The sequence below is a fragment of the Lampetra planeri genome, chromosome 51, assembly GCF_965212315.1.
Source record: "Lampetra planeri chromosome 51, kcLamPlan1.2.h2, whole genome shotgun sequence".
Taxonomy (NCBI): domain Eukaryota; kingdom Metazoa; phylum Chordata; class Hyperoartia; order Petromyzontiformes; family Petromyzontidae; genus Lampetra; species Lampetra planeri.
This window is the reverse complement of record NC_136157.1, coordinates 8,694,974-8,719,718: the sequence shown is the minus strand read 5'-3', so window position 1 is coordinate 8,719,718 and position 24,745 is coordinate 8,694,974. Positions and strand designations below refer to the sequence as shown.

Genomic DNA, 24,745 nt, shown 5'->3' with positions numbered 1-24,745 from the left:
TAAACTGTCCGGTAATTAGTCGAGGGAGTTAACGGACTTCAATGACCTCGCACAGAAAGATCCGTACAGTTAAATCCGAAATCCATTTACGTACTCGGAGAACCTTAGACTCGCATCGGGACCTGTAAATCCATAAAGAAACTCGTATACTCATCCTTGCATAGAGAGCCATAAACTTGCGTGGAATGAGTTGTGATTAAACAGGATTCTCAAGTGTAACGTGTTTCAGTACCGTCACCGATGACCGCACATAAGAGATGCATATACAGTAAGTCTTCGTTTAACTTGCACCTTCGATTAGCAGTTGGCTACGTACGGTGCGAAAGAATTTCAACATGAAGAATACATACAGCGAAAATGAGTTATAGTGTAAACCCCGCCACACGTTAAGCGAAAACCTACCGTACATTTAAACAGAGACCCAGAGTGTTGGACATCGACCGACAGACTCGAATAGAGAACCATACGTGGATCGTGTTGTGATGCCCAGTGGGTGCCCGGTGTAGCTAGTTGATGGTCTAACACGCTACCGCTGGGCCACGTCACCGCCCCCAAAGGCTTTGTAAAGCTGTTATTCTTCATTCAGGCATACCCAACACATGCATTTAGGAAACTTGCCAGCTGACCTGTACTCGAGCGAACGTGTCAGTCAAACGACATCACAACCGCCCGCTAAAAAACACAGGGGCTGGAAGCACAAACACGCGGCGTGGGAAATGGGAAACCTTTTATCGGGGGTGAGTGTAAGACGACACCTACAGTGGCCAGAGCTCATAAAGCGGCCGGACAACCCCAGGGGGTTCATGTACCGGGCTAGTCCTCCCATCACTAGACATAAGAGGATCAGGTTTATGGAGGGGGGGGCGGGGACAACCCCTGGGATAAACCCCACCACCCCACCCCCCCTAATAAAATCGGCTCATTGTACGCACATCGCACGAACCTAGCCAGGAGTAATTAGAAATCGGATGCTTTGCGTTACCACCGGTAGCCGCACAACGAAAAAACTATTTTCAAACGTTTATCATTTTGGCGCACGTGCAGGACGGTCTGGAGCAACAAGCACAACTGAGAAACGAACGGAGTTGCCACAGCCATCGTGGTTAACACACGGGACTGTTTCTCGGTCGTTTCTTCATTGAACTCAAATCTCTTGGGTGCCACAGACCCCCCCACTGTAACGCAGTCGTTTCTGCGCCGAGTTCAATTCGTTCCTTTGTCGTACTAGTTTTCTCGTAATTGCTTTCGTCCATGTCGCTGACCCGGGTCAGCCACTCATCCTCGCCTCCCCAGTTCTCACCCTGGCGAAACAAAATAAACTTGGAGCTTGGAAACAACACCCGCCACGCCACGAGAACAGGCACGGAAGGTGACACGACTGCTCACTTAGAGGTGGTGCGGAAGGGCTTGAGAAGATGAATGCCGGCCTGGTACTTCCGGCGGTGTCGCTGGCCTGACTCTCCCAGCATGCCCATGTGCGAGTGGACCGAAGGGTCGAGGGGGAGGCCTTCTGCACGGCCGGCCACCTCCATGCCGTCGGGAACGGCGACGTGACCCTGTGGGGGGACGCAGAGAACCAGGTGAGCCGACCCAGACTCAAGGATATATAAACACATCTTTGAAACGTCCATTTGCCACATCCACACCACCTGGTCGCCTAAGTCTATCGAACCTTTTCCTGCTTTGCTTGAAAATGCACCGAGCATCTTCGGGAAAATCCTGAAATTCAGAATGAAATCCAGGAACCGTGTCACTTGACCCGGCTTCTTAAATGTCTCGTAACAATACAGGAACAAGCTTGTCATGTTTTTTTTCTTCCAGAAGATGCTTGATGCAGCTTCAAGTGAAAAGTCAGATCTGCTAAATTTGTTTGCGAGGGTTTTTCTTCAACTCACTTGATGAGCGAGCCGAAGCAACAATTAATCCCGCATTAAATGCTTGTAACAAGTGATACCTGAAATTGTTTGACTCTGTTACGTGGTGGAGGGTATTACAAAACAAATTTGGCCGGGTCACCACGTGGCATTAACCAAACAATATATGTTGAATCTCAACGTGTTGCTATAAAACGTTTTCTTTATTTAAACAATGTCCCGATAAAATAGAAGACAGTTAAAACCAGCTCATGCACCCTGACGCCCTCCACAGTGACTTCTCTATCCATCACAACACCGGCGCATTGGGAGAAACCAGTACACCATGTACCCTGGCATATACGCAATTCGCTGTAAACAAGAAACGTTCCCAAAAGGCTCTTCAACTGCCAATTCAACAGAAGAGACACAAGCCCTCCGAAATGTGCATGCAGGAAGAGCTGGCACTGTCAAGAGTTGAGGATGGAGCCAAATGCCCGAGGGAAACACCAGCGGGGGTTTGCTTATAAAATATTAGTAACAATTTGCACACCTTTGCCAATCCACTGCCGGATGAAAGCCTCCCCCCCATGCCCCGTCAGTTATCGGGGAAGTTTGTGCAGGCAGTGAGGAATGAAGAAAGTGAAAGAGGCAGAACCGGTTCCCATGTCGCTCGCCACTGATGTTAGCCGTGGCCATGAGTCCAATTGAAGTCGTTGGATCAATATGAAAGTATGTTTAGCACTGCGCCACCACGCTCCATGCCCCCATTCATCTTTAACACAAATTAATTATCCAGGAAAAACTCAACGAGTCCCCATATTCTCTTTCGGGAGGGTCCTACTACATTGGGCTGTTGGGCTCAATTCCTTCAATTCGAGTGTGGGAGGAAACTAGAGTGCCCGGAGAAAACCCACCACACACGCGGGGATCACAACTCGGCACCACCATCCATCCGGTGGCCACCTCACAACCCCACACCACAATGGTCACCCATCCAAGCACTTACCAGGCTCAATTCTGCTTAGCCCCCCGCCCCCCGAGACCTGACGAGGTGGGGTGCACTCTGGGCACTTTGGTGGAGCACGATGGGAAGCTTTGATCAACTAACTTCAAAAGCCAAAACCGAGATGACCGGTTTCTTGGCCATTATCCCAAAAATGTGGGTTTAAGGCCAGACACCCAGCCACCTCTATCATCAGTGGGGCGGTCTGAAACGCCACAGCCTAATCCAGGAGTTCCCTGTGTGGCGAGACCAGCACAACTTTGCGGGTGAAGCTGTCGTCGCCGAGGCTTCGTTTCTCGCTCAATATTTTCCGGTTGCACCCCAAGGCTGGCTTGGAAGGAGGAACTTTCGGCATTAAGGTGCCACCGCTGGGGGAAGGTACACGGTACGCCCGTCCGTGAACTCAGACGGAAGAGCTGTCGCTCAGAATAGGAATATATATTTATATACAGGAGGAATCCGATGAACTATAAAGCTTAATTCTAGATTTGAAGCTTTCGTGACTGCAAGGATTCATCCTCTTTGGTTTTTTTTTGGTAAAGTCACGTAGGTTAAAAGAAAACAAATTAATAAATTTTCCTGTGACGGTTTCACCTGAATACGGAAGCTTGTGTTGCCTCCGAAACGTTGTGATTTAATTAATTTGTTTTCTTTTAACCTAAGTGACTTTAACTACAAAGCTCTTTTTCACACACGTCCCCACTCACCGAGCTGCTATAGCGAACGCGGTAGCCGAGCCTCGCCGGGCCGCCCTGCTCCACTGAGGCCTTCATGGTGACGGCGTCACGCTGGGACATCCCAATCCTACGGAACGCACGCAAGCACACAAGCACGCACACACGCGCCAGTCACCGTGAAGACACGCGCAAATGAACGTCGCTCCATCACTCGCGCCACGGTCTGTCATCAAACTCATCATCTACGGGATGGTTCCGCAGCCTGTGGCGTCAATTGCACAACGCGGCCGCACGTCAACGAGGGCACGATATTTTCACTCGACGCTGCGACGTGATCGCGGTACTTACTGCGGTATATCGTGGGAGCGTGCATTCCAGAATCGACTTGTGATTTTTGGTACTTTCAAGTGAAGTTATTTTTATCTCTCCTTACACTACCGTTATAAAATAATTCTATCATTTGATTTGATATAAATAACTTTACAAGTGACAACCAGGCTATAGTTGGTCTTCCTGGGAGTTTGTTAAGAAAATCGATATACCAGGGCACACCACTCATTGAATATTTAGAGGACTGTGCAAGTCAACAAATTACTCATCTTTATATCGTCAACAGCGAGGAACTCTGCAGTGTCGTAAACACATTATGTTGACAACAGCGTCCAAGTCAAAACAGCCCACCCACATAGCTCGCGATTGAGATCAGCTGTCTAAACCACTGCAGCCCATTATCACTTCACCACTACCACTAATATTCACAAACCTGGAGCTGACAAGGCATACACACACATGCACGCAAGCACTCATAGACACGATAACATATAAACAAATACAAAGATCCCCCCTGTATGACCTTAAGATGGTTGGGGGAAGTGCTGTTAGCGAGCACCTATGAAGGCCGGCACGGCACACAAGGGGTGACCAGCACCACGTTCCCGCGCGCCTTTGTCTCCCCAGTGGCGATGTTTTACACAGCGCACCAGGTTACTCATTTAAGGCTGAGTCGACCTATAAACAGGCGCGCAACATCAAGCACATCCGTACACGCATGCACACCCCACCCCCGCAACTCCGGGAGGTAAATGTAGGGGGACCCCAAATCATTTTTGAAGTTGGATGAGGTCCCATATCCCTTCTCATCCCAACCATTGTCAAAGGGAGCAGCAACGTGGCCAAAGCACGGGTCGAAGCTGATGTTATGAAATATTTAGCAGAGTTTTTGGAATGTATGAATTTCATTTGGGATATACGAACATCGATTTTTTTTTCATACAAATTGAAAAAAGGGGCTGATCAACAGATATAAATCATACCAAGTTAAAATGATCGGCACTCTGTATTAAGCGTAGGAATAGTCTCCATATCCACTGAAAAAATAAATCTACGTCACCAAGTTACTAATGAAATAGCACGCAGCTGCCTCATGTAAATGTTGCACTATTGTGAAACTTGACTGAATTTGTACAAATATCAGCAAATTCCGTGTCGCTTGATAATCACCCCGATCTTCAGGAGATATTACGGTCATTTAGTTCTCACCAGGATAAACAAAATAACCTTGCTATTCATACTAGCGCTATTATTATTATTCACGGAATTATCCACACTGACACAATGTTCTTGTGATGTTTAGGGGTTTCCCTGATATCTACCGAGGTCCTGCATTAGATGTGACCCCCCTTCCCGTAAACTCTACACACACACAACCGCAGACCCCCCCCCCCGGCATAGCCTTCCTTAACAGACTGTAGGGGCAAGTGGTGTTAGCGAACAGCAACCACGTGGGGGTGGATGATCAGCACCACGCCCGGCCACCTTTGTCTCCCCAGTGACGACGTGTGCTACAAACCCCACCAGCTACAGTACTCACACGTAACGCAGACATTCACATGCCACACAAGCAACCACAAAGACCCCCAGTATAGCCTTAACAGACTGTTGGAGCAAGTGCTGTCAGCGAGCACCTATTAAGGCCGGCACCGTGCCACACGAGGATGAGTGGGTGACCAGCATCACGCCCGGCCACCTTTGTCTCCCCAGTGACGGCTACAGCACTCGCCACAACTACAAGCCCCAAATTCAAACACAAATTACAAAGCTCAGACAAAAAGATCCCCCCTAACGACCCCCTCGCCGATCTAAAGCCGTTAATGGGCTGTTGGTGAAAGTGTTGTTAGTGAGCGCCTATTAAAGCCTCGAGGGGGGGGCAGGGCCGGACCGCCTTTGTCTTCCCAGTGTTGATGTTTACAAAAGACACCAAGCAGATCAACAAAAATAGGTCTGACTCAAAAACTACGCACGATCTCTCACACGTAACCGATCTGCAATGATGATGATGATGTGGATTTTTTTTATTAACGATTATATTTTTATACCGATAGATGCCGTTGAGGATTTGATATTGCTCATAATTACCGGAGTATTTTCACGATTGTATTGATATTATAATCGATTATTACGATGTTATGTTTGACGCCGATGTGGATGCAGATATTGTGGACCGGGTGGTGTTGATGAGGCTGTTGTTGACGATTGTGATGTTATTGATCATTACAATTCGACAGACGTTGATGTTTATTGTTGACGAATACGATATGACTACGATGGTGATGTCGTTATTGATGTTTGATGGTGATGTCATTATTGATGTTTGATGGTGACGTCATTATTCATGATGATGTTTGATGGCGATGTAATTATTGATGGTTTTTGATGGTGAAGATGGTGTTTGATGGTGATGATGTTATTTATGGTATTGATGAAGGTGATGGTATTAATGGTGTTTGATGGTGATATTATTGATGGTAAAGATGATGTCATTATTGATGATGGTGATGACGTTATTATTGATGATGGTGTTGATGGTGCTGACGTTATTGATGATGGTGATTGTATTATTGATGGTGATGTTATTATTGATGATGGTAATGTAATTATTGATGATGATATTATTGATGTCGATGCTGATGACGATGTTATTATTGATGATGGTGATGTTATTATTATTTATGGTGTTGATGGTGATGATGTTATTATTGATGATAGTGATGTTATTATTATTGATGATGTTGTTGATGAACACCGCCGGATCATCATGGCGACCGTTCGCACAGAGTGGGGGAGGGGAGCCCCAATCAGAGGGGGGCTCGAGAAAAATGGGGGGGGTGGGGGGCAGTTGAATGGGGGGGGGTAGAAGGGAGGTTAAAGGGGGGCTCGAGACAGCAGAGAGCTTGAGAAGTGGGAGAGAGGGGGGGGGCTGCATAGCGTGGGACGATTACAATGAAGGTTGTAGAGAATGATAGTTTTGAGAATGGGGGGCTGTAGACGAATAGGGTCGGTAATAAAGAAGGCCGGGGGGGGGGGGCTTTAGAGGGGAAGTTACGAGTGGGGGGATTGTGTGTGGGGGGAGGCTATAGACAAGAGGATGTGGAAAAAAACGAGTCGCATAACGGGAGCTAGAAAATAAAGAGTTAAAAGGGCACGCGAGAGGAGGGGGGCGCTGTAGAGAATTGGGGCCTAGAAAAGGGGGGGGGAGGTGTCTCGGTGAAGAAGGTGCGGGAGAGAGAGATGGAGGCGGCGGGCTCACTGTAGTCGTTGCGGCGGAGACGATGAGAACGAGAGAGACACAGAGAAACAGAGGCCGCTGCTGCTGCTGCTGCTGCCACTGCTGCTGCTGTTGCCGCGTGAAGCCGCCAACTCCGACTGAGCCGCGCGGCTTCGCGTCGACTCGACCACATCGCGCAGTCACGTGACGCCGCGGGTCTCGGGATCAACGCGGCGAAGGGGGGGGGTCGTGAAACGAGCATTTTGTGCTTATTTTTTATCGGTTTCTTTGAAAAAAATAAATAACATCTCGTTGTTACGGTGCTATACAAGCGTGTCTTGTTTTGTTTCAAAACGTGCGCGCAGACTTGCTTTCGCCCACCGTTTGTTGTACACAATACGCTCTCCACTCTGCTCACCCCCCCTCTTGTTGAAAATGGTTTCGCCCGTGCTCCGCACTGCGACAGCGCGGCTTCCGGGAGCGGCGCCTCGTGATTGGTCCCCTTGTTGCTGGGCGAAAACGCGGTCCAATGAGCGGCGGCCCGCGGGTGTTGATGCAGCCAATGGGAGCGTGCACTCGTTCCGGTGTGGTTCTGAATTCGGTGCAAATGCATTGCGTGGTTCTAACTTCGGTGCAGTTTGGGGTCTGAACGACGCAGTTGTGTGGTTTAAACTTTCGATGCAGTGCAGCTCAGGGTCCGAACGATGCAATGCGTTGTGTGGTTCTAACCTGGGTTCAGTGTAGACAGATAATGAAAAAAACGCGTGTTACTGCACTGGTTGTGGTGCACAAGCACGGCTTACACACACAACTAACTAACTCACTCCCCGTGATTAGTGCCGCTGTAAAGTGTAAAGACACCCGGTGCAGGTTGGTGCGGTGTTTCACACTCGGGGGCAGTGCCTCGAGAACAATCGGTGCGGTGTCGTGGGGGTGAGCAACCCCCCTTTGCCCCCCCCCACGCCCGCTCTGTGTGAATTGGATGATGATGATGAGGAGGATGATGAGGATGATGATGATGAGGATGATGAGGAGGATGATGATGATGAGTATGATGATGAGGAGGATGATGAGGAGGATGATGATGATGAGGATGATGATGAGGATGATGATGATGAGGATGATGATGAGGATGATGATGAGGATGATGATGATGAGGAGGAGGATGATGATGATGAGTATGATGATTATGATGAGGATGATGATGAGGATGATGAGTATGAGGATGATGAGGAGGATGATGAGGATGATGATGAGGAGGAGGATGATGATGATGAGGAGGATGATGATGAGGATGATGATGATGAGGATGATGATGATGAGGATGATGATGAGGAGGATGATGATGAGGAGGATGAGGATAATGAGGATGATGATGAGGAGGATGATGAGGAGGATGAGGATGATGATGATGAGGAGGATGATGATGATGAGGATGATGATGATGAGGATGATGATGATGATGAGGAGGAGGATGATGATGATGAGGATGATGATGAGGATGATGATGAGGAAGATGATGATGAGGAGGATGATGAGGAGGGTCACCTCCTGTCTCCGGCACGCCGTTGCTGATCCCTCCCAGGGGAGGAGGGATGGAGGAAGGGGAGGGATGGAGGAAGGGGAGGGAGGGAGACTGACTCTCAGCTGGCAATGGCTGTTGTGGAAAATCCCCAGAGCACCGCCCCGTGCCTCCACCCACCCTGCAAGACGCAACAATGCCCTGCTGTCATCTTCTTGGTTCTTTCGGTAAAGTCACGTAGAAGGGAAATAATAAAATAATGATAATAAAACATAATAAAATTATACAAATAAAACATATTAAAATAATAAAAATTAAACATAATAAAATAATAAAAATAAAACGTAATGAAATAATAAAACATTAAAATAAAATTCTCACGACGTTTCGGTCACAACACAAGCAGCCGTCCTCAGGTGAAGACAGAGCTGTCTGAAAGACAGCGCTCCAATGAACACTGCTAAGCTTGGCAGCGTATTTTAAGCTGGTGGTGAGATGTTAACAACATCGCCTGGTACACATGAGGTCCGCGAGTTGGTTCTCGACTACATATGGAGTTTTAAGATAAGAGTGTTATTGAGTTTTAGTTTTACCTAGGGCTTGTAATGTATCACTCGACAGTTTCCAGAACGCTGCAAGGCTGTTTAATGTTGGCGAGATCTATGGATTCAGACTGCGAAGAGGTAAATTGATAAACAATAATTATTAACCCCTACAGAGTGATATGAGGCCATCTGGTTCTAATTAAAACCCTAAGCAGGTAGATCTCTTCACAATTCTGGCAAAATTTTCCGATGACCAGCGAAACGTTGTCGTCAAAATGTCAACGTCGTGGATTTACTCTCCAACACACCGGTGGGGCTGAAGGAATAACGAATTGGCACGTTTTGTTTTGACGTGACAGACCTCACTAATTGGCTGTGTCCGATGGTGGCGGGTTAACCACACGATCTAACCCCCCCTCCCAAAAAAGCTGTATTATAAATATTGGTCGCGAAAGCCAACGCGTGAAAAGCCCCGACAGAGTCTTAATTGGCGTTTTTTTTTAAACACATTCCTGCGGAGGGAGCTGGTAGGAACGTTGGGTTGCTCGGTCAATGGCCAGGGTCAACGGCGGCGTGGTGTATTCCGCAAATATGGCCGACTGTGAGGGCGGGCACAAGCCGGCGTGAGTAGGTTAAACATTGAGTTTTATAAGGGCACCACAGGGTGACCAGCCCCTCCCCACCCAGCCCCACCCCTCCCAGCCCCACCCAGCCCCACCCTCCCCACCCAGCCCCACCCCTCCCAGCCCCACCCAGCCCCACCCTCCCCACCCAGCCCCTCCCCACCCTCTCCTCTCCACCCAGCCCCACCCCTCCCATTTTTGGATGCACGACGGACGGACAGACACAATAATCCCCTGTGGGCTGGTGGAACCAGGTGGTTCCTACCAGCATCAAGGCAAGTCTACACGCCGCCTGCGCTGCAGCACAGTGGGGGCAGCAGCAAGGGTTGGTGGGTCACTCCACCTGGGCATGGTGTATTTACTATTTCGGCCGAAAATATTTTTTTTACTTTCGGTCTGGTTTCGTTTTCGGCCGAAACCAGAAATTCAGCTTGGTTCGGCTTCTAAACCCCAGCTCTGCTCGACAACAGACATCGCAAAACGCGCCTCGTCTCTCTCAACTGCGCGGTCTGTGCAAGACACATCGATTCAGACGTTCCTTTCCGTCACGTCTAAAATTTTAAAAGATCCCATTATTTTTAAAAATTTACTACAAAAAAAATGACGTCCCGCGATTTTGGACGATTTTAGACCCCCCCCCCCTCGTCACACGGCGTCACAAAAAGTCAGACCCCCCCCTCAAAAATGACGTCACAAAGCTCTGCCCCCCCCCTCCAATATGACGTCACAAAGCTCTGCCCCCCGCAAAAAAAAACATGCTTCAAATCGCTTTAAACTATTGTGCGTATTTAATGTGGCGCTGCACTCTGATGTTGTAGGAGAAAACATTTATTTGAAAGTATATTTAGTTAAGTAGAACGTGTTGTCTGTATTTATTGAAAGTTGCGCATTTTGATGTGACGTCACATTTCTCAAACTCCCCCCCCTCGTCACACATCGTCACAAATATCTGACCCCCCCCCCCCCGAGGTGCGTGACGTCATTTATGGACGGCCCCTTATGCTACTCGTTGTGCACAGGTTGTAATTAACTCTGCTTAGTCGGGTGTGTTCGCCGCCGAGGTCTGAAATATTCAATAGAAAATTGTTCAGCTCATGATTATTAATGAGGGGGGGGGGGGGGTTGCCCCATGTGGAGTGACGTCACCCGCTAATGGTTATTGGGGAGGGGTGCGGCATGTGGTGACGTCACCCGCTCATGGTTATTGGGGAGGGGTGCGGCATGTGGAGTGACGTCACCCGCTCATGGTTCTTGTGGAGGGGTGCAGCATGTGGAGTGACGTCACCCGCTCATGATTATTAATGAGGGGAGGGGTGCGGCATGTGGAGTGACGTCACCCCCTCATGGTTATTGTGGAGGGGTGCAGCATGTGGAGTGGCGTCACCCCCTCATGGTTATTGTGGAGGGGTGCAGCATGTGGAGTGACGTCACCCGCTCATGGTTATTGTGGAGGGGTGTGGCATGTGGAGTGACGTCACCCCCTCATGGTTATTGTGGAGGGGTGTGGCATGTGGAGTGACGTCACCCGCTCATGGTTATTGTGGAGGGGTGCAGCATGTGGAGTGACGTCACCCCCTCATGGTTATTGTGGAGGGGTGCGGCATGTGGAGTGACGTCACCCCTCATGGTTCTTGTGGAGGGGTGCGGCATGTGGAGTGACGTCACCCGCTCATGATTATTAATGAGGGGAGGGGTGCGGCATGTGGAGTGGGCGACCTTCTTGTACGTGAGTGGAAATTTCCACGCGGGCATGAACATTAATTAATGGGGGGGGGGGCTCTTTTGCAGTGACGTCACACACGGACGTAGCACTGTGCAGCGTAGATTTATATTTTTTACCGTCACTTTCTGTAAAGAAACGTCATATTTTAAGCGACTGCGTAATAATTTTTTAATGCGTTCGTGTAAAAGTCCACCCACTCATGAATATTAATGAGGGGGGGTGGGCCTCGTGGCATGACGTCACGCGAGGGGGTGGACCTCATGCCGAGTGACGTCACACGCAGGACGGAGAGACATTTCTGGTTGATTATAGTCGGCAATTCCTTCCTTGTTGCTCCGTGCCCCCGTACCGCTCGCGTTCTGCCGTGACGTGCACTCCGATGACTACTTTATTGAGGTCGATCGATCGCGCAGATTTTTGTTAAAACTCCCTTCACGCGGGCGTCGTGGATGTTGCCCACACAGTGGCTTGCCACTTGACGGCAGGACAGCAAAACTAAAATGTTCCGTCCGCACAGGAGCATCTCACCCTCGCACGCGTGGGTTTTCTCCGGGCGCTCCAGTTTTCTCCGACATGTAAACACTCATTGATTGGCCGAAAACAACTTAATACAGAGGACACGCAGAGCTTGGGCACTGCGGTTAGGTGGTCGGCGTCAGGCAGGGGACACGAGACAACTGGCAAGGAAAAAAAAGTGAAAGGCCCCCAAAAAATGTTGAGGGGGTTGGGGGGAAAAGTTAAAAAAACATTTTGGCAGGAAAGAGGGGCTATAAAGAGATGTGGGTCTAGGGTTAGGGGCTTCGGGGGGGGAAGGGTAGGAGTCAACAAAACTCCGATTAGCAAGGTTGGCTACGTTCGGTGCGAAAGAAGTTCAACAAGCATACAAGAGTATTGGTGCCGTGTCAGAGCGAATTCACGCGGAGGGAATCGACAACGCACGGAGGTCATGCTAGGGAGCAGCACGATTTATTAACTTCCCGTGGTACAAACAGCCTCGCTCACCGCGGGCCCCCCCTTACCGGGGCCGGCAAAGCTCGCCTCGTCCCACTCGCTCCACGCGCCGTCAACCGGCCCCGGCAACAATCGCACGGCCGTTACATCTCCGGCGACGCTTTTTCGGGTCGTGCCGCGTGCAGTTCGGCGCAGCGTTCCAACAGTTCGACCAACGTGGTTGGTGGCTTCCGTCAGGAACCCAACGAAGGCGGCTACACGATCACGCTCGATTAAATTCAGCATCGCTGGCCGCTGCTGCTGGTGTTCGACGCCGGAGAGCGAACCCGTGTTGATTATTTAGCTTCGTCGCGTTGTGCAAACGCCGTCAGAGCTAGACAGCACAACCGCGTAAACCTACGTAGTAGTATTAGTAGTATCACACGTGCGGGAACTACCGCACAACTCACATAGGGGGAGACCCACATTACATAAATACAACACGGACTGCACACACACACGCACATCGAGGGAGACGCAACAGGAATCCGGCGATCCGCAAAGGGGGTTATAGAGGAGCCCGCCGCACCGTTAGCCACGTAACGACGCATCGATTCACCGGTTTAAATCGATCTTCTGCGTTCACGATACACGTGTCGAATCGTAGGCGTGGGAAGAGTTTATACGAGGAATCAATTTGTTGAAGTTTGTATGCGATGGGTGCGCGGGTCGTGACATTTACCAAATTGTGGAGGAAAATTAATCGATTCTTGCAATCAAACCGCAACCATTAGCTTGTATCAGTGAACGAATCCCTTGGCCCACACTAAATATCTTCCTTGCTGGTACCATTTGGGACGGAAAATTTTTAGTTTTATCGAGATCTTTAACTCGTAAACGGCTGATATTACGATTTATATATTTTTTTTGGTTTAGGCCACGTATTAATGATCTGACATAATTAGTCAACAACCCTCCACCCCACCCGATCCAACCAAATTCTTGTCCCGCGGTGCGCAAGCGTTTTAACGATGCGCCAATTGCGCTTTTTTCAGCTCGCTCGCCGCTGGGATGAAGTAAGATTCTCGGCAGCAGATTGAGCGATAAGATTGTGCGACATATCATTTGAAACTACGGCACGGATCATCAGGACAAGATCCAAGGCAGTCCGAATAAAAATACAGCAAGTCAGAATAATGAAGGACGCTTGTGTTGCGCCCGAAACGTTGTGACTTAATTTAGTTGTTTTCATTTATTTTATTTTTTACCTACGTGACTTTACCGAAAAAACCAAAGATTATGAATCCTTGCAGTCACGAAAACTTCAAATCTAGAATCAGAATGACTTCCGGATTTTTTTAAATTCTTGACTAGGGAGGGGTCTTAACGACACAAATTTGGTCAAATCATGAGGTGGCCTAACCCAAAATTACATTTTAAATCACCAATAAAAGTGAAGCATACAATAACCTTGTTTAATAAGCGTTTGATTACATGATACACTTTAAGTAGCCATACACACAAACTGGTATCACTGGATATAAACTACCTCGCGTTGTACGGACCTCAATGGCCCGCGGACTAAAGTGGTGGGTGAATCGCGACCAGCCCGCACGGACCCTAAAAGGAACCGAGAGCGGATCGCCAGGGCTGCCCCCTCCCTACACGCTGATGGCAACAGATTACGAGACGGTTATTAAAATATAAATCACAAGTATAGCGGGCTCAGAGACGCCCTAGCAATTGAACGCGCTAGTCCGCAGTGGTGGCTGGAATTCTGTTTTCATCGGGGCACGATGGTCCTCCATGGCGGAGGGCGGTAGGAGAGTGGTGGGGGGTGGTGGGGCTGGGTGGTGTAGCAAGTCCGCCATGTCGCCTACGAGGCTCGCTCCCGGCCTCCGCTCCCCCCCACGTTCATGGGGGGGGCGACAGGTAAAGTGGTGGCGACGTTTTCTCGGCGTTGCCGGCTCGTTGCTGGCCGCGTGGCGGTGCCGCGCTCTCCTCGCTTCCCGGTTCGTAGCGGCCGCTCGTTCGGGCGAAGCGAGCGCGGCCGCGAGGTCAAGCAGGAAGGGCGAGGTCAAGCAAGTTGTCGCCGCTAATTGACTCGCGTCCCACTTCGAGCGCTCAAAGACTAATCCCGGTATGAAGAACAGAAAACCCTCAATTATTTTACCCGTCGATTTATCAACAGGGAACTGTGCAGTTATTAAATAATAATCATAACTTCCGAGCAGCCGACCCCCATGCAATAATGGACTTCTAGCTAAGATTAAGTTAATTAAGGGGTCACAATAATTAAGGGGGTCACAATTCATGATTAAAAGGTGGGGAGGGGGGGGGGCACGTGCCCGGGTTAATCAAGGGCACCAGCGCCCACGTGTGTGCGCGTGTCGGCTCAGGCAAAGCCGTTCCTTCAGGATGCTGCGTGATGGCGGCGGCGTGAACCACCCTCCCACACCCCCCCCCCCCCGTCTCTCACGAGGAGCGACGCGGAGAGGTGGGTGAGTGGAGCCACGACCCCGTCACGCACGCCCTGCGTCTGCATACGGACGCAGAACAATCACGGTAGGGACGGGAGTTTCGCCATTTTCTGAGGTAATCTACAGTGGGGGTTGAGGGAGGGTGGCGGGGAGTTTCAATTGGAGGGAGCGAGTCAAGGCAGTAATGAACTGCGAAAGAGAGCAGCTACGTTTGCCGGGAGCGCTTCATCCGTACGGCCTCGCGCTACGGCCACACTGCCACCTTCACACGCGAGGCCCAGAGCTCGCGTCAACGAACCGCCCGCCATCGCCGCCGGGCATCGTGGGTGGGGGGAGGATGGGGCAGCAGCAGCCGTCCGTGGCACGGAGACGGAGACCTTGCGGCGGAGGGGAGAGCCGCGTGGGAACGTTTCTGTCAGGGTCCGCTCCTCCAGGCGAGGCCAGGATTCAGAGCGGCCCGTCATTGACCCACGCGGAACCCTTCCGTCCGTCCGCAGACCGCGTCTTGTGCCGACTGGTGAGGGAGGGAGGCAGGGAGGGGGAGAGAAAGAGAGAGAAGGGCACAGGGAGAGGGATCGTAAATCGCAAAGCAATCTTCACCCCCCCCGACCGGCAGACAAATGCCCCATTGCGCAGGCCCGGGGTCACCCTGTGCCACAGCTGCCACTGGGGGTGCCCTTTCAAATGTTTCAGATGGGACGTGACGAAAGTCGCCCGTCGCTTGTCGAGCGCTCGGAGTCGCTCCGTGCGTAGAGGGCAGCTCAAACAAAAGCAAATTATTATTACGGAGTTAACAACGGGCGCAGTGGGGCATTTAGACACGAATGGCCAGTCATGACACGTGTGACATGGCTGCTCGTGACGCATCCAACATACGAGACGCGTCGGCGACTCGTGACATGTAACACACGTGACCGCTGACGACATGGTAACCGTGTCGGTATGTACCGATTCTCATTCTCATTACTACGCTTGTTTACCCGGGAAAGCATCGCCGAGTCTCAATACTCTTGTTTCAGGAGGAGGGGGTCCTGCCAAGTTTTTAACAGTCGAGGGCAGGGGCCAATTTTGCAATGGGTCATCTCAGTCGAGAAATTTGCAGGTACGTTTTCAGCCAACAGCAGTGACACCGCATGTTTGTTTTAGCTACGACTGGAGAACCCAGAGGAAACCCATGTAAAACTGGGGGAGAAACAAACTAAACTAAAAAAAAAAATTTGTTCACCAGGTAAGGGCCCACTGAGCTATGTAGCTCTTTTTGAGAAGCGACCTGGCCTCAAATGATAGCTCAACGAAGTGGCTTATCGCGTGGAAATGTATAGCAGCCAAATGCTCTAATCGCGTTTTGATTCTAAATGCGGATAGAAAAACCCACGTGACCACGGGGAGAACATGCTAACTCCAAACATACAGGCGTCAGAGTCGGGATAGAACCAACGGCCTCCTGTAGACCAGGCGAGGCAGTTAACATCTCACAATCGTGGAACCCATTCAGACTCCACGCAGAAAGACGCCCGGGTCGGGAGTCGAACCACTGCGTGCTCCACCCTGACCATCCCGCGCTCGCTTCACGACGGACGACGGCGCCACTCACGGACGCCCCTGCTGCTGCCGCCACTGCCGTCGCCGCGCGAGTCGCTACGAGGGCTGCATGCGGCCCGCGGAGCCGACGCTCAGCTTCACATGGTTGTCCAGGATCTGGAGGATCTCCTGGGGGCTCGGCACTCGGCCCGACTGCAGCTTAGACCACACGGGCACGTCTGTGGGACACGCAGGCAGGCAGACAAGGGATCACGGACCGCCTTGGCAAGTGCCGCTCGCAGGCCGCCTATTAAGGACGGAAAAGGCGCACGGGACGGAAGCGCGGGCCGCCGCCACCATGACGCCTCGCCGCCTTCGTCTCCCCGGCGCTGATATTTACGCACACCACCGGGTGCTCGTTTAAGGCCGAGTCGACCTCGCGGAGTCCCAGGATCAGTTCAGATATTCGTCATCGACGTTGGTCGCGAGCGGGAATCGAACTCGTGGTACCAGGTGCATCGTGCAGTGCACCAAGCACTGCGCCTGCGCTCCCCGAACTCGGGCAAGCACAAACACACACACACACAGCTCAGCCATTGCACGTGGGTGGGAGGGTCTCTATTTGATTGAACATAAGCACTTTGTGATAAAACCAAAGAATGCAACAACACAGAGCCAGAACAACACATTAACCCACCACACCATCACACAACGCATCAGATTCTCACCCGTACCAACGCCACACCATACCAGCGAACCATGCGTACGCGCGCGTGCGTGCGCACGAACGCCAGGCCACACACCGGTTAATTGCACACGTCAAAACACCGCGCCACGTTACGACGCGTGCGATGGGACGCAACGCGGTGGCGCGTGCGACCCCATCCGTACGGCGCTCACCGTTGAGGGAGACCTCGAAAGCGCCCGTCGACATGCACTGCGTCTCCACCATGTTGCTCACAAAGAAGATCATGAGGCAGGCGTAGAGCTGCGCACGGCACAGGAGGGGGGCACGCAGGAGGGGGGCACGCAGGAGGGGGGCACGCATTGGTCGTCCGAAGGGGAACGCAGGGGGAAGTGGAGCGGGGGGGGGCGAAGGAAAATCCGAAGTGAAGCCCCTCCACTCATACCCACATCCCTTGCGCTCACAAGGGATGTCCGGGGACAGGCAGATGTATTAAGAAGGGAGACACAGGCCAGACAGTAGGTGTATTCAAACAGGCGATATATATATATAAAAAACAGAGACGGATTATTTATTCAGTAAAAGAGATATGCGAAACAAGAGATGCATTCGAAAGGAAATACGCAACGCACGCGTATTCAGACAGGCGACATAAAACGGAGACAGGACATGTGTTCAAAAGAGGAATAGAAGACAAGAGATGTGCATTCAGAAGAGAAACGCCGTACACAGCTAAGGAGAGAGAAACACTGGGACGCTAGCGGCGACGCGGTAATACGATAAAATCGGACACGCGACGAAATCACCGATCAGAGATTTGCTTATTATATGAAAGGAGGCGTGGTGTGGGCCACAGGGTCGTGTTTTTGCCCATATATATACTCTTGTGGATCGTGAATCGAAGTTAATCGTTTCGATTCGGCTCAGTCGATCCGGCAGCCGCTCAAAGTTGATTGGGCAGCCATCTTGAAAACGTCTATTCACTTGGGCAATCGATTCATCGGCAAGCAATACTCAGATCGAGCAGCCCACTATTTTATTGGCTAGTATCGGCAACATTCGACAATTCCGTCGCAGTCCCGCTGTTTATTGTAGCCCGGCGTTCCGCTCGGCACCTTGTTCTCCTGACTCCACGTCCACACGCCGGGAGTGTCCACTCCGAGCATGGGGAAGAGGTTCTTCCCACTCAGCACGAGGCCGATGAGCACCAGCTTGAAGACGGAGAAGAAAGAGGCGATGTACCTGAGGAGCGCGCGGGGCCGTTTGGCGGGAGAAGGGAGACCACGACGACACGGGAGGGAAGCACGCACGCGCGCGGGTCAGCGGAAGCAGGCACGGAAATATTCACTCACTCTGCCGAGAGATTTAATTCGTTGTCCGATTAGCGCGGTTGGCTACGTACGGTGCGGAAGAAGTTCAGCACGCGTGCGTACGTACGTACGTCAAGATTTCAGGGTCGCAATTCAATTTACTCAATAAACTTTTTTGTTGCGTTTTATTCTCCAACTTTATCCCAATTGCGCCATCGGCGCCGCGTCGCGAGACAGAGAATCCACTCCGAACCCTCGCGCGGCAGTGCAACTCGTCGTGTGTAGAGAGCGGCGCAAGCGGGCGGATATCACAGAGATCCCCTGCTACAAGTGTCCCCTGGTGCTCACAGCAAAGGGGCAGCACTTGTCCACCAGCCCTACCATCGTAACGTTCATCGCACAACAATCAAAATGATACCTCGAATTCCCAGAGCCGGATTTTGGCCAAATTATTTTTATTTTATTTTCTCACGTGATTAGTACACCGAGCTGAGACCATCAACCTGCGACTACTTATATGTGGGACCTTCTTTGGCAGTTGTGAAGAGGATAAAAAAAATTGAGGATTTTCCATTTCTGGCAATAAAACAGGTGTTAAGATTTCGATTTAAAGCTTTCGTGACTGCAGGGATTCATATTCTTGGTTCTTTCGGTAAAGTCACGTAGAAGGGAAATAATAAAATAATACAAATAAAACAATACAATTCTCACGACGTTTCGATGGCAACACAAGCAATCATCATCAGGTGTGAAAACCACATCAAGAAAATTTGAAAAAAGTGGTGGTGCTGACGTTAATTAAAAAACCACCACATTTTCAGATTTTTTTGATGTCGTTTTCACACCTGATGATGATTGCTTGTGTTGCAATCGAAACGTCGTGAGAATTTTATAGTTTTATTTGTGTTATTTTATTATTTCCCTTCTACGTGATTTTACCAAAATAACCAATAATACAGGTGTTAAGATGTTCAAACACCATGCAGGCACCAATTTCTAATGCTTTGGCATTTCCATCGTCCTTGTACTGCTCGCCTTTTTGGTATCCTTTGGTCTATAGCATCAATGAGACAGAACCAGCTGTCTCACTGGTGTAGGCTAATCATCTTCAAAGACAATGTGTATATTATCGAAGCATATTTGTGTGTATATATTTCCACAAGCGTGTGTGGTTAATATAAACTTGATGCCTAGTAAAAGGTATCTAATTTGGTGTTTGGACATCATAACCACCTGTAGTATTACCAGAAGAGGTAAAGGATTGTATTCTTTGCAAGTGCTTCAGAGCCTGCTAGTTTAACCACAGGTGATGGCTGAAACATGGATTCGAACCCAGAGCCTCAGCGGTGCCGGCTCAGCATCTCCGACCTCTGCACCACCACCACCACCACCCAGCCACCTCCTCGCAGCGAGCTGATTTTAATGAAATATTTGGGGAACGCCGTTTGCCTTGGGCCAAACGAAATGAGTTGGCAGGAGGGATTAGCCAAGCGAGCCCTGCCCCACACTGGTGCAGCCATTCCCCATACACTGGTGCGGCCTTTGGCCAATCTCGTCAGATCTCGGAAGTTATATCGTCCATTGTGCTCCTGTCGCCTCACCGAGCGGTGACCGGCGTGGTGAAGTATGGTCAAATAAGCCCCCCGTGACGCACAACGTGTGTTGAAGCGCCCATCAAGCAGTGCACTGACGAAAGGACTGTGCGTGTACACCGACAGAACTAGCCCTGCCACAGTGGCACAGCCATCATGCACATAATTAAGACAGACCCGCTGCCTAAAGGCCAATTTGCTCGCCGTTTAATGGTCCCCAAAGCAGACTAGGTCCAAACGCTACCATCACAACCTCCCTCTCTAGGGAAGATGGGGGGGGGGAGTGGAGAGGTGGGGGAGAGGAAGGGAAGAGGCAGGGAAGAAGCAAGAGTGAAGAGTGAAATGAAAGCGAGAGGCAGGAAAGAGGCAGGAGAGAGGCAAGAGAGGAAAAATAAAAGTAAGAGAGGTAAGGGAGGCAGGAGAGTCAACAGACGGGGGACGAGGGGAGAGCAGGGACTCGCTAGGCCCGTTGTGAGAGCGGCTCTTACCTGTACAGGGGCTGTGGGAGGTAGTTATCGCCCTCCACGCGGATGTCCGGGAATCTCTCGGCGATGACGCGGGAGTACTCCTCGAACACCCGCCGGTACCCTCAGGAGACACTGCCGGGCAACCAGGGCACACACCGCGCCATTAATGCCAAAAACCGAAGTGTCCCACGAGCCGACGCTCACGAGGTGTGACATACCGCGGCCCCGGAGTGCCGATCGCCCAACCTTAACCCCTTCACTGCCATCCCTACCTTCACCCCCTAACCATTTCCCCTACCCTAGCACTACCGAAACCCCAAATATCACCCCATGAAGATCCTTAGCCTCATTGCTAGCCATCAAACGTATGCGTATCTCACCCACAACTTTGTATCTATCCTTTATTTAACCAGGACATAAACTCATGGAGACAAATTAAACACTGATTATATTGCAAGGGCGACCTGGGTTACATAAATAAGTACTTAACCTTAAATCATAACTCCAATTTCAAAAAACAACCCCCAACTAACGCTATCCATAACCTCAACATTATACCTACCTAATCCTATCTCTACGCTTATCCATAACCACTGTACATAACCCCATCCCTATAACTACCCCAAACACCTATCCATAAACGCATCCCAATATTTCACCTTCCATTCATGATTACACCATGCCCATTTAACGCACTCGTTATCACAATTCGTGAGCCACAAAACCAATCCCGATTAATGCCACAGGTGTGTTAAACATGCTTGGAGGGTTAATCAATGATGCTCAGTAGCAGAACTGCAGCCAATCATTATAATTAGCCTGCTGAACACACAGACCTCAAGGCAGCGCAGATCGTGTGCAGGGGGGAGCAAACCTCCCAACAGAACTCGCGTTGCTACATCGTCATCATCTCCATGACGAGGTTGACGATCTTCTTGGTTCTTTCGGGATATAATAAAATAATAAAACATAATAAAATAAAATTCTCACGACGTTTCGGCCACAACGCAAGCAGCCGTCCTCAGGTGAAGAACAGGGCTGTCGGAAAGACAGCGTCCGAATGAATGGACGCTGGCTTCATTCGGACGCTGTCTTTCCGGCAGCTCTGTTCTTCACCTGAGGACGCCTGCTTGCGTTGTGGCCGAAACGTCGTGAGAATTGTATTTTATTATGTTTTATTTTTATTATTTTATTATTTCCCTTCTACGTGACTTTACCAAAAGAACCAAGAAGATGAATCCCTGCAGTCACGAAAGCTTTAAATGGAGAGGTTGACGATGTGTCCCTGGCTCTGACCAATGATGCCACGTTGGCTAGGAGATGTTAGCTCGGCTGGTATACAGGAGGTCGTGGGTTAGAAACCCGACCCTGACGCCTCGCTGTATATTTGGAGTTTGCATGTCTCTCTTCCCGTGGTCGCGTGGGGTTTTCTCCGGGTCCTCCGATTTTTCACTCCACATTTAGAATCCACATGCATTCACAGTATTTGGCTACTGCTATCAATTCCCACGTGATGATTAGGCACTTCGCTGAACTATCATTTGTGGTAGCCAGCTCGCTTCAGAAAAAAGAGCTCTACAGCTTAGTGGTCTTCTTGGTTCTTTCGGTAAAGTCACGTAGAAGGGAAATAATACAATAATAATAAAACAGAATAAAATAATTTAATTGTATTGTTTTATTTGTATTATTTGAATAATTTTTATTATTATTATTTTTTTTAATGATTTTATTATTTCCCTTCTACGTGACTTAACCGAACGAACCAAGAAGATGAATCCCTGCAGTCACGAAAGCTTTAAATCGAAGCTTAGTGGTCCTTTACTTCGTAAAATAAAAACAGTTTTGCTTCAATGCGCCGCTCGTGTCAAAAGCTCGTTAGGGCGATGGCTGCCCACAAATTTCAACCTTGACCCCGAGTGTGGCAGCTGGAATGTGCCTGCTCCGTTTACGGAGGTTGAGACCTTCAGCCCCTTTGTCGACCAAAGACCTCGCCATGCCGGATAAAGTCCAACCCCCAGGCCAGGAGAACAACGCTTTGCCAAGTCACGGAAACAGTGAGGGCATTATCATTATCATCATCACCACCAGCCATGAGTTATTCACTCCTGGATCAAGGCCTTCCCCCGAGTTGCCACCGACTTTCACGATCCTATCGTGCAACACTCCATCTCGCTCCTGCAAACGATCTGATTTAATTGCTCCATCTCCTCGGTCGACGTGTTCCCTAGGGCACATTTAAACCTCACGGCTGTCATTCTTCCCGGCCACCCGGCGATCATCGCTTCTAAGGACGTGTCCTGCCAAAGCCTCTGAGCTGCCCGTGTTCTCTGATCTCAAGTCTTAGTATGAACTTCATTTCAACAGGTGATGGTAACATTATAAAGCCCTATCAGGACAAACAGAGATGCACTCTTTATTTGCAAGGGTTGTCGTCATGGGTTTAAACGAGACGCTATATGTTTATAAAGTCACACAGCAAGACATAAAAAGCAAGGCATCAGCATAAATGTTAGAAATTACGATGGAAATCCACCTTAAATTCGTCATGGAGAATCAAAATCAACATTTTGATCTCTCGTCTCGAGACTCATTTCCTCTCAAATCTCTCCCCGATTCGTCTCAACTGCCCCCCTCCACCTTCGTCTCCCTCTCTCCTATCCTCCCCTCAACGTCATCCCCTCTCCCTTCATCAACTCTCCAGCCACCCCCCTCTCTCCTCCCGTCACCCAACTGTGGCCAGTGCCCTCCCCCTGTTCCCTATCCTCCTCGTGTCTCCCTCTGCCCTTCCCATTTCTCCTATAAACGTTAATTCTCCCCTTCCATCTCCCTCCCTTATCTCGTCTCTCCCCTTTAAATCATTCCCCTCTCACGTTCTTCTGCTCTCTCTCTCTTCCTTCTCTCCCATCCCTTCCGTCTTTTCTGTCTCCACCTTTCTTCTCGCTTTACATCGCCATATGTGGCCCATCCCCTCGGTATCTCTCCCCTCTTCATTCTCCTCCTATAAACCATTCCCACTGCGCTCCCGTATCTCTCTCCATCTCCGCTATTTCCCCTGCCCTCTTTGTCTCTCTCCCGCTCCTTATCTCTTCCCCTACATCTCCATTGTCTACCCCCCCTCTTCTTTTTAATCTCCTTCTTACCCCCCTCCCCCGCTTCATATTTCTCATCCTCTCTCCCTATCGCTCTCCCGTGCCTCTCCCCTCTCTCCCTTGTCTCTCTCCCCGTGTCTCTCTCCCCGTGTCTCTCTCCCCGTGTCTCTCTCCCCGTGTCTCTCTCCCCGTGTCTCTCTCCCCGTGTCTCTCTCCCCGTGTCTCTCTCCCCGTGTCTCTCTCCCCGTGTCTCTCTCCCCGTGTCTCTCTCCCCGTGTCTCTCTCCCCGTGTCTCTCTCCCCGTGTCTCTCTCCCTTATCTCTCTCCTACCTCTCCTTTGTCTCTCTCCTACCTCTCTCTCCGTCTCACCCCGGGCTCTCCCCTACCTCTCTCCCGGTCTCTCTCCTACCGCTCTCCATCTCTCTCCCCATCGATCTCCCCATCTCTCTCCGCACACCTCTCCCCGGGTCTCTCTCCCCACAGCTCTCCCCGGGTCTCTCCCCACATCTCTCCATCTCTCTCCCCACCTCTCTCCCCTACCGCTCTCCATCTCTCTCCCCGGGTCTCTCCCCTACCTCTCCCCATCTCTCAACACACACCTCTCCCGGGTCTCTCCCCCGCCGTCTTCCGCATCCCATTCGGCCGGGCCTCACGCCCCGCGACCGCCTCGTGCACGCACCACGCCACCGCCACCACCACCACCGCCACAACATCAACACGCCGCCCTCACCAGTACTCGATCTTGAGCACGGGCCCCGCGAACAGGTGCGTGCGCATCTGCCGCACCGAGCCGTCGGCCCTCGCCGTGGCCGGTCCGAGCCCGGGGCCCGGCACCAGCATCGCCATCATCAGCAGCGCCGCAGTTGCCGAACACCACAAGGCCACCCGCGCCGCCATCGTTCGTTCACTGCCGAACCGCTTTGGCGCGCCACGTGACTACGGGCCGAGTGACGTCACCGCCCCGCCCCCTCGTGGTGACGTCACTCAAGCGTGAGGGTGGCAATAATTCACTTGATACAGCTATCGTGCTGTGACGGTTCCACCTGAAGACGGAAGCTTGTGTTGCCTCCGAAACGTCGTGATTTTTATTTTATTTTTATTTTACTTTTATTAATTTAAAATTTTTACCTACGTGACTTTACCGAAAAAACCTAAGGATAATAATTCACTGGTCAACA

The 24,745-nt window shown here is 50.6% G+C and overlaps 2 protein-coding genes across 3 annotated transcripts in view; both read right to left on the bottom strand.

The window, feature by feature from the left end:
• LOC144734423 (ATP-binding cassette sub-family C member 5-like) overlaps nucleotides 1–7,262 on the bottom strand; it is a 36,491-nt gene extending 29,229 nt beyond the window's left edge. For both annotated transcript variants that reach the window (XM_078616606.1, XM_078616605.1), the window contains exons 1-3: nucleotides 7,123–7,262; nucleotides 3,567–3,663; nucleotides 1,387–1,556 (exon numbers count right to left, since the gene is read on the bottom strand). In XM_078616606.1, the coding sequence (XP_078472732.1) occupies nucleotides 1,387–1,556; nucleotides 3,567–3,656 (260 nt within the window). In that variant the 5' untranslated portion in view covers nucleotides 3,657–3,663; nucleotides 7,123–7,262. The remainder of the gene's footprint in view (nucleotides 1–1,386; nucleotides 1,557–3,566; nucleotides 3,664–7,122) is intronic.
• A 6,620-nt stretch (nucleotides 7,263–13,882) lies between these two features.
• Nucleotides 13,883–24,505, bottom strand: SELENOT (selenoprotein T). The gene is made up of 6 exons (XM_078616506.1): nucleotides 24,298–24,505; nucleotides 20,500–20,610; nucleotides 18,225–18,351; nucleotides 17,325–17,412; nucleotides 16,498–16,663; nucleotides 13,883–15,417 (listed from the first exon to the last, which is right to left on the bottom strand). Exons 1-5 carry the CDS (start codon nucleotides 24,462–24,464, stop codon nucleotides 16,542–16,544), a joined length of 615 nt encoding a protein of 204 aa, XP_078472632.1. The 5' UTR covers nucleotides 24,465–24,505; the 3' UTR covers nucleotides 13,883–15,417; nucleotides 16,498–16,541.
• Nucleotides 24,506–24,745: the final 240 nt, after the last annotated feature.